General features: G+C 44.1%; 1 protein-coding gene across 1 annotated transcript in view; it reads right to left on the bottom strand.

Moving 5' to 3' along the window:
• The window catches only part of CDK6 (cyclin dependent kinase 6), a 212,295-nt gene extending 197,855 nt beyond the window's left edge, over nucleotides 1–14,440 (bottom strand). Inside the window, exons 1-2 of the mRNA XM_054564624.1 lie at nucleotides 14,392–14,440; nucleotides 10,987–11,600 (exon numbers count right to left, since the gene is read on the bottom strand). Of these exons, the coding sequence (XP_054420599.1) occupies nucleotides 10,987–11,219 (233 nt within the window). The 5' untranslated portion in view covers nucleotides 11,220–11,600; nucleotides 14,392–14,440. The remainder of the gene's footprint in view (nucleotides 1–10,986; nucleotides 11,601–14,391) is intronic.
• Nucleotides 14,441–14,757: the final 317 nt, after the last annotated feature.

Below are 14,757 nucleotides of genomic sequence, written 5' to 3'. Positions count from 1 at the left end.
TCCTAAATGGAGAATCAAGAGATCTGCCGAAAGTGAAAGAACAAAAATGTAATATTTAAATATAAAATGGTATTTATATTAAATTTAAAGTTATTATATGAAATAAAAATGTCCCTATAGTACAAAAGTTGAAGGAGATGAATAGGGAGTAGAACTCATGAGCTAAATTCCCAACTTTCAGAGGAGGAAGTCAATAGGTATTCTATGAGGTTTAAATAGCAAGAAATAGAGCATAGCATATTATCTAGACTTACGGAGGCAACTACCAAAGTTAAAAGATATTGTATTGAAGCACTAGGAATAGGAATAGTTGGGGCAGGAGCCTTGCCTTTTTATCATAAAGCCCTCTGCATTAATCACTAAATACTAATGTCATGATTACAAAAAAGAAATAGTGTATGTCCCCACCTCGTGAATCTTTGAACTCACTTGTAACCAATAGAATGTGGTTAAAGTAACACCTTGAAGTGTCCTGAAGCCTCACTCCAATTACTCACTCCAGTGTCCTCAGGACACTGACTGGCTTTGGAGCCATGAGCCAGTTCAACTATTTTGAAGCCTTGATGCTGAGAGGAAGGCCCAGCCACACGGACAGCAAGGTATAGGTGCTTTGGTCCACGGCCCCAGCTCGGGTCCCAGCCTTCCTCAACCAGCCCACAAGAAATACCAGACTTGATAGTAAATCAAAGTCTCAGCTGCTATCATTTCCAGTGGTAGCGTCAGACCTCATGGAGCAGAGACATACCATTCTCACTGTGCTTTGTCTGGATTCTCTATCCAATGAATCCTTGAGTGTAAGAAAATGGTTGTCTTAAGGCCCTAAATTTTGGAATAATTTACTACACAGCATTATTAAACAGAACAAGTACTTTAACAGAAAAATATAATTACTTTTATATTTAAATTTTAAAAATGCAAACAACTCCCCTGGTACTCTACTAACTTCTTGCAACATACCTAACAATTGACTGAGACACCACACATTTTCATTCCATTCCACTCCATTCCATTCCATTCCATTCCATTCCATTCCATTCCATTCCTCCCTTTTTTCCTCCCTTCTTTCCCCCTTTTCTCCTTTTCTGTCTTTCCTTCCTTTTTTATTAGTCTTTGTAACGGGTCATGACTAAGTAATTAATGTCAGACCCCTTAGATGATCACAATCAATCAAAGAGAATGAAGGTGCTTGAACTGGTGGCACCAAATAGGAGTACTGGGGCAAGGTTCATGATGGGACTGGCCTCTTGGGCCTCACGACTTGTAAGGACAACTGCAGCTATTTATGCAAGGGCCTTAAGTTATGAATCGTTTATTCTAGGAATTTTCCATTTAGTATTTTCCAGCCGTGGTTGACCACGGATAACTGAAACCACTGAAAATGAAACTGCACATAAGGGGTCACTACTTTATTTCACTTCAGATCAGTGCCCCTGAGAGTAAACTGCTTCCTTTCTGCGGACAGGAGTTCTTAGTGACTCTAACACAGGGTACATGAAATGAAATTTCAAAAGTCATTACGGCTGTCATGTCGTATGAAGAGCCTCAGAAAGGTAACAAGCAGAAATTCCAATGGTGACATAAAAAGGAATAATTCTGTTTGAGATTTTGAAATTTAAAAGGAGACAGCAAAAGAACAAGCAAAGAATTCAACTCCTCTTTCAGTTAATCTGACAGTGAAATGCACAAGAAATCATCAAGCTCCTGTCCATTTTGACAATGTTCTCAGCACTGAGTCCTCTGACCCTCCCACAATAAATCCATTAATGAATAGCATACAGATTGGGTGAACATGACACCAACTACCAATACCCAGATTAAAGCGTGTATTTTACTATAAGTAATATAAATCCAATACACATCTTTTCAGAAATCTCTAGTTCTTTTATACTTTAACACTGTCAGAGGGAGGAGGGTACTTATAGTCAGCAATATAGCCATCTGTGTCCATGTCAGTTTTCTCCACAAAATTATTAACTATTTGAGGAGATGGAGTCCTGTTGTTAATAATACCTAATACTTTTACAATATTTGATCTTTATATACATAATTTCATTTGATCATAGTCAAAAGAGTAGTAGTAATTCTATTTTATTATAAGGAAACCACAGTTAAGAGGCAAAAGAATTTACTCTAGGTCACTCGGCTAACAGAGGAGTCAGGATAGAATCAAGTATTCTGACTCCTTTTCAAACCCATACAAGGAACTTCCGCAGCTTCAACAATGAGCAGCTTGTTTCATCTATATCCTATTTTGAAACAAACTCCAGAATACCTTTTTTATGGGTAAACATTTCAAGATGTAGGTACTTTCTGTGATCACTGTCAGTCACATTTAACAAAATGTTGAATACAGCAGATAATCAATAAGTACTTGTTGAATATTATAGATCTCAAATGTGCTTTCAGATATTGTTACCTAAGTCTGACTAAACAAATATCAACTCTGCATTCCTAGATGGCAAATACTCATTCATTCATTCATAAATATTTATTGTGGGCTATAACATGGCAGCCTCCATGTTAAGTGTTTGGGGGCAAGAAACAAGAAAACTCCTGGACAAGAGAAAGCTAAAGGAATTCACCACCAAACCAGTATTGCAAGAAATGTTAAAGGGACTTCCTGAAGAAAAAAAAGAATAATAAAATATATTTATAATAAAATGGCAATAACTACAGACCTATCGATAATTACTTTACATGTAAGCAAATTAAATGCTCCAATCAAATGACACAAGGTTGCCAAATGAGTAAATAAAACATGACTCATCTATAATTGTCTACAAGAGACCCGCTTTGGATTGAAAGACACACACAGACTGAAAGTAAAGGGATGGAAAAAGATATTTCAAGCAAATGGAAATTAAAAAAAAAAGCTAGAGTAGTAATACTTGTATCAGACAAAGTAGACTTTAAAACAAAGGCTATAACAAGACACAAAGAAGGACTGAGGAATTCCACTTCTGAGTATTTATCCGAAGAGACGCAAAACACTAATTTGAAAAGACGCATGTGTCTTTATGTTCATCGCTTTACTTACAATAGCCAAGATATGGAAGCAACCTAAGTATCCATCAAAAGATGAATGGATAAAGAAGGAGTGGTACATATGCACAATGGAATATGACTCAGCCAAAAAAAGGAATGAAATCTTGTCAATTGCAACAACATCAATGGCCCTAGAGGGCATTATGCTAAGTGAAGTCAGTCAGGCAGAAAAAGACAAATACTATATGATTTCACTTATATGTGGAATCTAAAAAAACAAAGTTAAAAAACAAAACAGAAACAAACTCATAGATACAAAGGCCATTTTGATGGTTGAGTTGCCAGATAGGAGGGAGAGTGGGGAGGGTGAAAAAGGGAAAGGGATTAAGATGTGCAAATTGCCAGTTATAAAAAGTTATGGGGATGTAAAGTACAGCATAGGGAATATAGTCAGTAATATTTTAATAGTTACGTATGGTGTCAGATGGGTTGTAATAACTATGTACGGTGTCAAATGGGTACTAGACTTATTGGGGTAGTCACTTCATAAGTTATAAAAATGTCTGTATAACTGTAACTAGTACAATATTGTGTGTCAACCGTAATTGAAAAATAAAAAATTTTTAGAAACACAAGAAAATAGTCCCTTCTTTTGAGGATCTTGTATTCAACTGTTCTGGATGTGCACTGCATGCACATACACAAGTACACACACGTACCACATGTGTTTTGAGAAACTAGAATTAGTTCAGGCTAGAAGAATACTTCTGAACTAAACCTACCAGTTTGTCAAGGTGGAATCCAAATTCTCCATACACAAATTATGAAAAGAAGTAGCAGACAAAGTTTTAGTGGAATTCAGTATCTTGATATCCTTTTAGAAATTATTAGGAAAGTCTTACTTAACTCTGCTCCTCCTAACAGTTTTTCCAGTATAGAAAGCCAATGATACTAAAATTATTGGGGGAAAAAAACCAAAAGTAAAAGAATTAAACAATTGATTCAAATGTATTCCTTACATTCTTATATTAAAAAGTGTTCAAATTATTTTCAACTTTTACTCAATTATGCACATTTCCTAATACTAATGTCTTCCTTACAGTATGAATTAAGTATAAGACTATACAGTTAATTAACTATGGGAATGACTTAAATTGAAAACTTACTTTAAACTATGTATATTGGAGTAAAACAAAAATAAAACTTTCTCTTTTCAGTATTCTTTATTTTTACCAGGAACCAAGTAAGTATAATGCGATATTCTGATCTATTTTCCCTCTTTATTTCACACTCCTTATAATAACATTCATGTGATGGAAATAATCCATACGGTTCCCTCCTTAATAACTAGACATCCTTTCCATTATTCATTCGTTCTTTATTTCCACTGGATGTACAATGTAAACGATCATGACCACGAGATACTCCCTGACTCGAGGGCTTAAGACTGGGGTGTGGAAGGGGTAAAGGGACAGAAGAGGGTGGCTAGTGGGGGCAGTTAACATTTTATCTTATATAACAGACATACTCATACAAAGGGCCAGACATATACTAAGCGCCATAAAGTAGTTCCAAAGTTATCAGGATTCAAAGGAAGCATAAGCTTTATCCAAATGGAGGTATTGAGGAGCAGACCACCAAAACAAGAGAAAGAAAAAGTGGTGTCAGAGCCTGGACCTGAAGGATGCGTAGCATTTCAACAGGTGGAAACTGGGTACCGGGAGGGGCACTGCATGCACATTTTGAGATCAACCTCTATTAAAGTCACAGAGGTGGATGGCAAGGAGCACATTCAGGGGAAATAGACTGTTCGCCCGTAGGATACATGTAGCAAACGCACACAAAGAACACGAGAAAATCCTATCAAAGCAGAAGTCAGTGTAAAAGACAAAAAATGGACAGTCACAGGAAAAGTTTAAAACAAAAGTGTTTGAAGGCCCTTACTAAATAGTGTTGGGGTACAGATGTTTTACATACGGTTAATGCCCAGTAATCTCCCCTTATTTAGCCTGAGATACTTGCTAATGCTCTACGTAGCTCCAGAAGGATGAAAAGTTCTCATTGCAGGGGTTTAACTTATTTTACTTAGTTCATTCAGGAAACATATACTGAGCAAATAACAGTTACAGACACCATGTTATTTATGGGTATAAAAGATACAATCGTGTACTGTGATTTTAATTCTACTGAACTAAAATCCTTTAGGAAGGTCAGGTAATGGCTACCCAATGACAAAGCCAGTAGTTGCCCAAATTTAGGTAAACTACTAAATGTTTAATAATTATCTTATCCCAAATGGACTTCCAGGATATTACTGCATACTCACAGAGATTCCTGTCACAGGCCTTAAGGTGCCTTTCCTTCACCTCTCAGTGGAGAGCAGCTACATGTGCAGCTGGTAAAACAAAAGCAAGTGTGGCAGCCAACCGGTGATATTCAAAACAACTTCCCATTGAGTCTTAAAAAACTCCTCCCTGCCTGCCTGCCCCAGCAGACTTAGCATCTCTAGATCATTTCTCAATGGTGACCTTTACTCACGCATGCTTGCTACCAACCCCCAGGGCCCATTATCTGCCTCCTGGACAGAGCCCACACTACACACACTACCTTCTCCTATTACTGATCCTCCTGTACCCAGATTTCACCTCCGCTGCGTTCTACCACACCAGGAAGCTCGCAATTAATTTCCTTCCTAAGAAGACAGAAAAGCTCATCTGAATGTTATGAGAAAGAGCAACAGCGCGATTAGTTCTTCCAGAAGCATGAATAACATATTTGTTTATCTGTCTGGAGGTTGTTGTGCTGCCTAATTTTCAAGTATTATGGTGTCTGTGTCATTAATTGAGTCGTAGATGCCAGAGCCACATTACATAATAGTTCATTCTTCAGATGAGTACCAAACATTTAAATTTTTCTTATTGTTCTTTATCTAAAATGACTTGGTTTTATTACTTACTTAACTACATTATTTACTTGTACTATTATTTACTATAGCCATTTAAATGATCAGAGTTATTACCCCAATATTTTTAAAGCAGAATTTAATGGATAATCATACTTTCTGCAGATATACTTCAGCAGGGCATATTGCAGAATTCAGGAATTTCCTGAATTGGTATGTCATTCATTCCTGGCAAACCATCACCTTTGTCTACATACAGTGCATTTTTTTCCACACTAGAAATGCAGTCACTTGATTTAACTTCTTCCATCACACAATTAAAAAGAATTTTTTAAAATTCCTACTCAGCTTTTAGAACAAGTCAACAACTTCAAAATGGTATGATAGGCAAGTTGCTTGACCTATGGGCTTTAGTTCTTTATAACATAAAAGACCTGAAAGACTTCCAGAGTGTCTTCCAACCCTAATATCCATGAGTTTTTATCATTCTTAAAAAACTTTCCTAGGGAATCATTAATATTGAGGCATATTTTTAAAAGGTAACTTACTCTTAACAAGAAGTCTGTTTTCATAGATATTCATTTACCCGTGTCTTAAACACAGGAAAATACACCATTAGATATTCAAGTTTATACAAGTTTCCCTCAATTACGCCATTTTCTTTTTGATAGAGAAATTCAATAGTAATTGCATGGTGATAATAGTTATGTAAAAAGAATACAAGCGCAATGTCAACAATTTAGTATTACCAAGTTCTTCTGCAGGAACAAGGCACTGGCAGAATATCATTGTGAAAATGTTTATTTACTAAATAACTTTGATAAATTAGAAATTTTTCCAGGAACTCTTAGAGAATGAGGGACCAAACATACTGTTAGCATACTGAAACTTAAAAAAGAGAATTAAACTCTTGCTCTCCCTTTCATTGAAACAAGCCCTAAAGAAGGTGTTATTCACACACAAAAATAACACTTTTATTCAAAAGAATTCCCAAAGGACTCAGCTCTATGCTGCATCAAATAATATGGCATGATTCTTCTACCCTGTTAATGATTAGGTTTTTCTAGAGAGCATCACCTTTTTAATTCTCTTTTCATGACACATATCACTGAGATGCTTAAAAAGGGAAAGTTAGAAAACTCTCCTTGAACAATAATCATTGAGCTGTGTGGACTTTCCTGTTGGCTTTATTATTTATTTATTTTTAACAAGAGAAAATAACCAAATTTAACACATACATATGTATGGGAACCCCACATATGTGAGAGAGTCAGAGACCACATGCAGAAGAGCTTCCTCTGTTGGCTTTCTTTTTTTAAAGCAGTGATTAAATATGCTAATAAAAATAACTGAATATATTGAGAAGTCATAAGTTTATTCGCTGACATGCCATGAGTTTTGAGTTTCCGGAACCACTGCTTGATTTTGAATTACTTTTACTGCTACACTAACAAACCTGATCCCTCTGGACAACACTGGTAGCACTTACCAGGATCTTTGTAATGACACAATACGATCACGTGTCAGGGTTATGGTGATCATCTTATTCCTTTAAAGACAGGGGGCGGGGGTGGGGGGGATTACTCAAGGAGAGGAGCCAGGTGTCATTTACCCAAGTATCTTTCCCAGCACCGAGCCCCATGGTTTTTAAACAGTAGGTTCTTCCTAAATCCTTGATGAATAAGTAGAGCTCAAATATTCATCATATATACTAGTTATGTGTCAATGTATTCTTATATAGATATATTTTATGTCCCTAAGGTAAAATTTAACCTTCAAAAAGCACGTGATTCTGATTAGTGTTTTGGTTATCTTACCTGTTCAATGAGCAAACTCCTGGTGACCAAATTATCACAAATACTACTGGCTCTACAGGACTGGATAGGTTAAATAGAGCAAGCAAGCCAATGGAAACAAAGTGAATTGTTAAAAATAAGAAAAAATATTTCTCATCCCATTACAAGGTAAATTCTAGAAGTGTAGACTTTTTCTGACTCGTTTACTGCTATATCCCCAGTTTCTAGAAGTATCTGGCACATAGTAAGCCCTCAATAAATATTTTGTGAATGAATAGACTACTGATAAAATATTATTTTATCTGCGTATATCTATTTAATTCAGAATGTGAAACAATTCATGTGTAGAGTACAGAAGCTCCAATATAGGTTCACACTGAAGTCTGATTCTGGCAAAGCTCTAGGATTTGGGATTACCAACTGTAAAGAGTAAATTTACATCCTAGACACTGGTCAAGCCTGGGGTACATCAAATGCAGGTAAGAATTTCAAGTCATTATCCCTGCGCATGTAGGCCATGCCAGAGCCATTGCCAGCAATAACAAGTCAGCTTTTCTGGCAAATCCATCAAAATTAAACCTTAGACTTTGGGGGGGGGGGGAAGTAACTAGTATGCTTATTATGTTCCTTCAAACTTAGAGGCTTAACTATCTGTGGGAAGGGCCTATAATTACGATCAATTACTTATGGCTTGGAGGCACTTATAAAGGCATCTGCCCTTTTAAGAAACCTTTAAAGAATCAGGTGATAATCCTGTGGGGCAACAACAAATCACAAGTTTGGGGGCTCAACTTTGACAACTCTCCCTTGGAAAGAAAAGAATTATTGTCACCTGTCCTTGATTTCCTGACCCTGCATGAGCAAATATCAGCAATCTCTAAAGTCCAGAATTCCTAGTCTAGCCAAACAAGTCATGGGGGTCAATGACTACTCCAAGGCAGAGGCAGAAGACAGGAAAGGGAAATGAAGCAAACTGGGAGATCTGCAGCTTGTGAGGATGACACCACTGAATTTCACTGCATATGCCTGATGGGCTTTTCTGACAAACTACAGGCTCATTATATTCAAGTACTTTCTTGGTTCCAGAGTCTATAATGTCTGGGTTTGAGCACGATTTGTTCTATCGTACAGGTCAGGTGAACTGATGTCTTACTGGGAACTTGCTCTGAGGCAAGGACCCCACTCTTCTGCCTGAACACAAATAACACCTGGACATTTGGGACACTTTTAAATTGACAAAGCATTCTCATATATACTATCTTAGTTTCTCCTCCCAACCTGCAAGAGGTGTCATCATCAACCCTTAACATGTAAAGATAATTTTAGAACATGACCCATGTCTTCAATTCATAAGTATAGCTTCCTGAAAGTTCTCAGTACAGAATCCAAGTCATGGGTCAGTTAGAAATATCTGAAGACACACCGATCTCAGGAGGATAAGTCAAGAGAATAAAATAGATTAGCCAAAATTGACTAAAACAACGGCAAAAACAACCTTCCTTTGTTACAAGAATAGACCGTGTTTTGTATAATTAAAGATAGTGTAAATGGGTGCCTCTACAACACTGCCACATTGGAAGGACAGAATCTTATTCACATACATGATGATCATCCTTGATTGGACACTCTCCACAGCTGACAGAAAAAACAAAACAAGAATTTTGGTCCTAAAACTCTAGTGGTGGCATTCATCCTTCGGAAACCACCTGGGTGATTCCTCTAGGATGATAACTAAATTATAGGGGACAAAAATGTACCCTCTCCTTTCTCTCCAATATCACTAAGACTCCCCAAGAGCATTTTTGTTGTTTTTTAATAAAGAAAACAACAAAAGATAATCTATTGTTTTTATACGTGATCCCATCTTCCTAAAAACACCATTCTTCCAGCTCATATTTTGTCCCATTTTGTTTTAGTGGTTAAGTGGAGGTATAATGGGGGTCCTTATCTTTATAGCCATTGACCACCTTATGTATTTATGGTTCTTTGCTGCCTTCTAGGCTGAGTCTGTGTAGGGAACAAAGAGCCACACAAATCACCCAGCCTGGGATAAGAGGAGACAAGTTAAAACCTCCTAGGAAGATTCTGTAGACACTAAGGCTCCCTGAGTCTGTAGAGGGTTTGGTATTTCAAAGGTCAGTCTTGGGTCTCTCCACTTTGATGACTAATGTTAAATTGTTTGACTTGTTACAAAAATATTTAGCTGTGCTTATTTACATATTTTCATCCACAGGGCACACAGTAGGCACGTATTTGATGAACAGAATCCCTAGACCATGAGAGGACATGAGCAAGACCCCAAGGCCGTTTTCCAACACATTATTGTAAGAGTTGAGAAAGGTAAAAATCACACTCTAACTTGTAGGAGTTTCTGTGCATTCCTTTCAGACTTAAAACTATGCCTCTGTTTAGAAAATAAAAGGAGAACACCACACACAATGTCAACCACACAATGGGGAAATTCCAGGATCACTAAGAAAACACCATTATCCTAAGTTACACACACTTCACCGCTGGTTACCACACAGGAGAAGCTTTAAGAACTGCTGTCTCCCCATCCACTTGCACAACCCTCCAAAAAAGGCAAAGACAGACTTTAGAATTTAGAATCTAAAGATTCCATGTCTTGAACTCATTTCTACCCCTTTGGAGTAGTCCAAAGACTGTGCCCGCCCAGAGACATAAAACAATACAGACAGACAGACAACATTTTTGGAATAAATATTTTAAATGACACTTGGAAAATGGGAATCAGCACTTTAGTCCTTAGACCATCAGGAATCCTGGTTATCATTATGCAATTTTAATAAAGAGAAACTGTGGGTGTGACTGGCAAAAATATTAAGTCTCTGCATTGTTTTAACCTTATTCATACTAGGCTCCACCAGTAAAGTTCTCTTCTAATTATCATTGCATCCTGCTACCTGTCACTTATCCTTAGTCTCTCAAAAATTCCCCAATGACCAGAGAACTATTGGGGTGGGGGTGGGGTGGTGGCAGAGTGTGTCTGAAGTTGGTTTGTTTTGTGCCTAAAAGGCACCCAATTTCCCAGACCCCCTTTCAGGCCACGCAGGGAGGGAAGCCTGTGCAGGTCACATTTTCTGATTCGTCTTCCTGCTTGCTGTCTGGCAAGGTCATCGGCTCTGGTGTGCGGCTCTGTCGGCAAAACTTGGTTTCACTCCGTAAGGTCAACGGATCGCGCAGTACCTCCCCAGCCGCCCTCCTCCCCAGCACTTTCCTGTGCCAGTGGATATCCCCTGCCCGGCCCGACCCCGACAGCGCAGGCACAGCTCTTCTGCTCACCTGACCACGTTGGGGTGCTCGAAGGTCTCCAGGTGCCTCAGCACTGCCACCTCGCGGATGGTGGAAAGCGGCATGCCCTCCTCGCCGGTCTGCACCCGCACGCGCTTCAGCGCCACGAAACGGCCTCCGTTCTTAAGGTCCCGGGCCTTGAACACCTTCCCATAGGCGCCCTCACCGATCTCCGCCACGCACTCGTACTGCTGGTCAGCGCGGCTCAGGCCGTCCTTCTCCATAGCGCCCGAACACCGCCCGGCGCGGCGCCGCTGGAGCGGGCTGGGGGCGCGCTCGGCTCGTTTGCGGCTGCTGCTCACCTCCTCCGGGATTGCCCGGCCAGCTCCCTCGCGCCCTGGGGATGGATGGGTCTAGCTCTTCGTCACCCCTGGCGACTACCGCGCTCCGGCGTTAGGGCTAATTATCGCGGCCGCCGGGGCTGGATGGAACGACCTCCCCGCGGGCGGGCGCAACTCTGGTGCCGCCGCGAAACTCCGCCTGCCGAGTCGCAGTGGACCTAGCCGATCCCTCCTCTTCCCTCCCCGAAGAGCAGTTCTCTGCACAGACACCGAGGAGATTACATAGTCTCTGCCAGAGCGCGTCTTAGTTCACAATCATTCCACCTAAAAGAGGAGATGAGGGGACAAGGAGAAAGTGCAATCAGACATCCCAGGCGCCTTCCTTGGGGTTCCTGCAGACTCCCCTCCTCCTTCTCGAATCCCCAGTCGCTACCCTCCGCGCGCTCCAGCCCTCTCCCAGGCAGATAAATCCTTCCTGGTTCCTCCGAGAAAAGCGAAGTTACTTTTCTCTCCCTGTAGGGCTGGAGCCGTCTTCGCGCGGAGAGGTTGCAGGGGCCCCTCGGGGATGAGCGCGCCGCGCGGCGCGGGACGCAGTGGAACGGGAGGGGGCGTGCCGATCAGCCCAGAGTGTGCCGGGAGCGCGGGGGAGGGGAGGCGCCGGGCACGTCAATGTCACGGCTTAATATTTATCCCTATATCATTGTGTTTCGCTGCTACCCTCTGTGCCTCCCGGAGCCTGGACGCGCAGGGAAAGGGGCTTCCTGGGTGCTGTGGGTCGTTCAGGGGTTGCCCACAAGCTGCTGTGGAGGGACCGTGAGTCCACCCGTGTGGGTCCGCTGAGTGTGGGTGGGGGCTCCCAGGACCTTGTAACCCGATGCTTGGGAGTGTGTGAGAAGGGGTGGTCAGACATCTGCTCAGAAATTGCTTCCTTTCTTTCTACTTTCAGTTTTTCTATGAGGAGACATTTAAAAACGACTTGGATCACAAATGGTCTTTGGGGGGGTAATGCAGTCTGGGTTGGAAACGGCATTCTTCCTCCGACTCGGAGGACCTCCCTGGTGGAAACCCATCAGGTCAGGGAGAACTAGGGTTCCCGCTACTCGGGGGATGGGTGAATGGTGGGGCCCTAGGTGGGGAGTCGCTCAAGGACCCCTGAGGGTGGGAGAAAGGGTGTTTTCCATATTTTAACTAGTCTCTTTAAAGAATAACGTCAGGAGGAAGGTAACAACCGTGACTCGCCCAGAAATTTCCAACCGATTGCAATCGGAGTAAAACTCAATCTCCCCAAGAAAGCGGGCGGGGTGGAGGGGAGTAAATACTGAGACTCCGGGAGGTGAGAGAGAAGAGGCTCTGCTCTGGCGGCCGGGATTCGCGAATCTTTCCCTAAGCCAGGATCATCTACGATGTAGGTAGCAAACTTAGGTTTCCATTCCCCTTTCGGCTTAAGGCCTGGTGCGTTCTGCAGCCAGTCGTGCCCCGGAGCCCTCCACACAACAAAGTGCGCGGGATGGCGGTGGGGGGTCACCTTCCTTTCCCATTCATTTGCAATCCTGTACCCAGGGAACCTCCAACCCACGGGAACCGTGGCCTCGGCGGGATGTTCGCCACGTGTCCGGAATTCCCGGGACACCTCGGAATTACCTGCCCAGCACCGCTGGCTAGCTCGCCTCCTTCCAGAAATTAAAGAAACAAATGGCGCGACCCCCACGGGGTGCAGGCAGAGGGAACCGCAGCGAGGATGGAGCCCCTCACAGCCACTCCATTCAAAACTCTCCTGAAAGAGGGAAGGCGAATCCTGGGGGCGCCGAGGAACGAGCCCCCAGAGGCTGCCCGGGGGTCTGAGCTAGGCCGAGGGCCACACAGGTAGCGGAGAAGCCGCCGCCAGCGGCGCAGCCCGCCCTCCCGCGTCCCCCCTCTCCCCGCCCCTCCGCCAAGGCTAGGCAGCGAAGGAAGCGTCGCGGACGTCCCACCCCCGCAGGGAACTGCGCCCGCTGCCCCCGCCCGGCCCCGCACCACCCGCCCTGGCTCTCCCCACCCTCGCTCCCCGACAGCCGGCTCCGGCGGAGAGAAACGGGAGCAGCAGTGCCTTTTCCCCCCCTCTCCTCCACTTTTTTTGTTGTTGTTGTTGCTTTCCCACGCTGGCTGAATGTGACTTGACCCCATTTCAAAAAGTTTGACATAGTGCTTCAACATTTCCGCATTCCTCCGCGACTACAAAGGCTGCAGCCGCCTCCTTCTGCTTTCTGTCTCTGCTCTCTGTCTTCACACTCAATGAAATCCTTCATGTGCCTCTCTCGAAGCCTGCCAAGCACCGCAAGGGTCGCCACCAGCGCAGCGACCGGAGGCCGCAACGGGGACCGCGGCTCCCGCGTGTGCGCACACACGGACGCGCCCACGTGCACCCAGCCCCGCGCGCGGGGCCGGGATTACCCCCTGCGGGGCCGGAGTCGCCTCCTGCGGGGCGTGCGTTTCAACTCTGATATTTGAAATAATAAAAATAAACTGGGAAACTAAAGCAAACGTGAGTCCCTGCGGGGCTCCAAGCCTGCGTACACTCTTGCAAGTGTGCCTAACATGCCCGCAGGGGTTGCCAACGTGAAGCCTCGCGGTGGGAAGGTGGAGCCCACACCCACACCTCAGCGAGTGGGAGAGGGATCTCTCGTGGGGAAACCAATATGGGGTACGGAAACACATCTCCCGCAGAGTACCCGGAGGCAGTGCATTTTCAACCCTAAATGTGGATGGTTGTGTGCCCGAGTGAAGTCTAAATTCCATTTGAAGAAACTGGATGAGGTTTGTGTGGGTGTTTTGGCTCACGGCTCTGTGGGAGAAGGCAGAGCAGGATCTCAGTGTTGGGGGTATCCCTAGTGTGAGATGTCCTCCTCTAGCCAGATTAGGAGAGATTCCTTTAGTTCCCCCAAACTGGCCCCTGTAACTTCCTCGCCTCGGTTCCTAAGGGGTTAACCAAAGTGGATTCCCAGGGCATACCCCCCCCACCCCAACAGACACCCCCCCACACACCCTCGCTTTCAACCCTGGCCAAGCCCCCAAATGCCCCCCGGGGAGCCCCCCCCCCAACTCCGCAGCCCACCCACTCGAACGCACAGATCCTCACCTGAGGGACCCGGCCGCATCCGGCCTCCCTAGGGGTCTGCGTGTGTCAGTCCGACCCCCGCACGTGTCCACGGCGGCGCGGAGCAGGTAACCCGGCTCGGAGGAAGGAGTCACCAGCACTCTCTCCGGCTAGGGGGTGGGCACAGCGGCGGAGGGCGGAGGGACGCACAGGGAGCCGCCCGCGCCGCTCGCAGGGGGCGGACGGGGGCCCCGGGGCTCCGGCCGGGGCTCGGGGCCCGAGCCGGGGAGGCAGCAGGGGCGGGGGCGGAGGCCCGGGAGGCCGACTCAGCCCGAGACCCACCGGGCGGCGGGGTTAGGGGCTCGCGGCGCAGTGGCAAGCAAGTGTGCAAATTAAAGCCTTCCGGAG

Source organism: Pteronotus mesoamericanus, unplaced genomic scaffold (genome assembly GCF_021234165.1).
Source record: "Pteronotus mesoamericanus isolate MK-2021 breed Mesoamerican mustached bat unplaced genomic scaffold, CSHL_Meso_final scaffold_85, whole genome shotgun sequence".
Classification (NCBI taxonomy): domain Eukaryota; kingdom Metazoa; phylum Chordata; class Mammalia; order Chiroptera; family Mormoopidae; genus Pteronotus; species Pteronotus mesoamericanus.
This window is presented reverse-complemented; position numbering and strand designations above follow the sequence as displayed.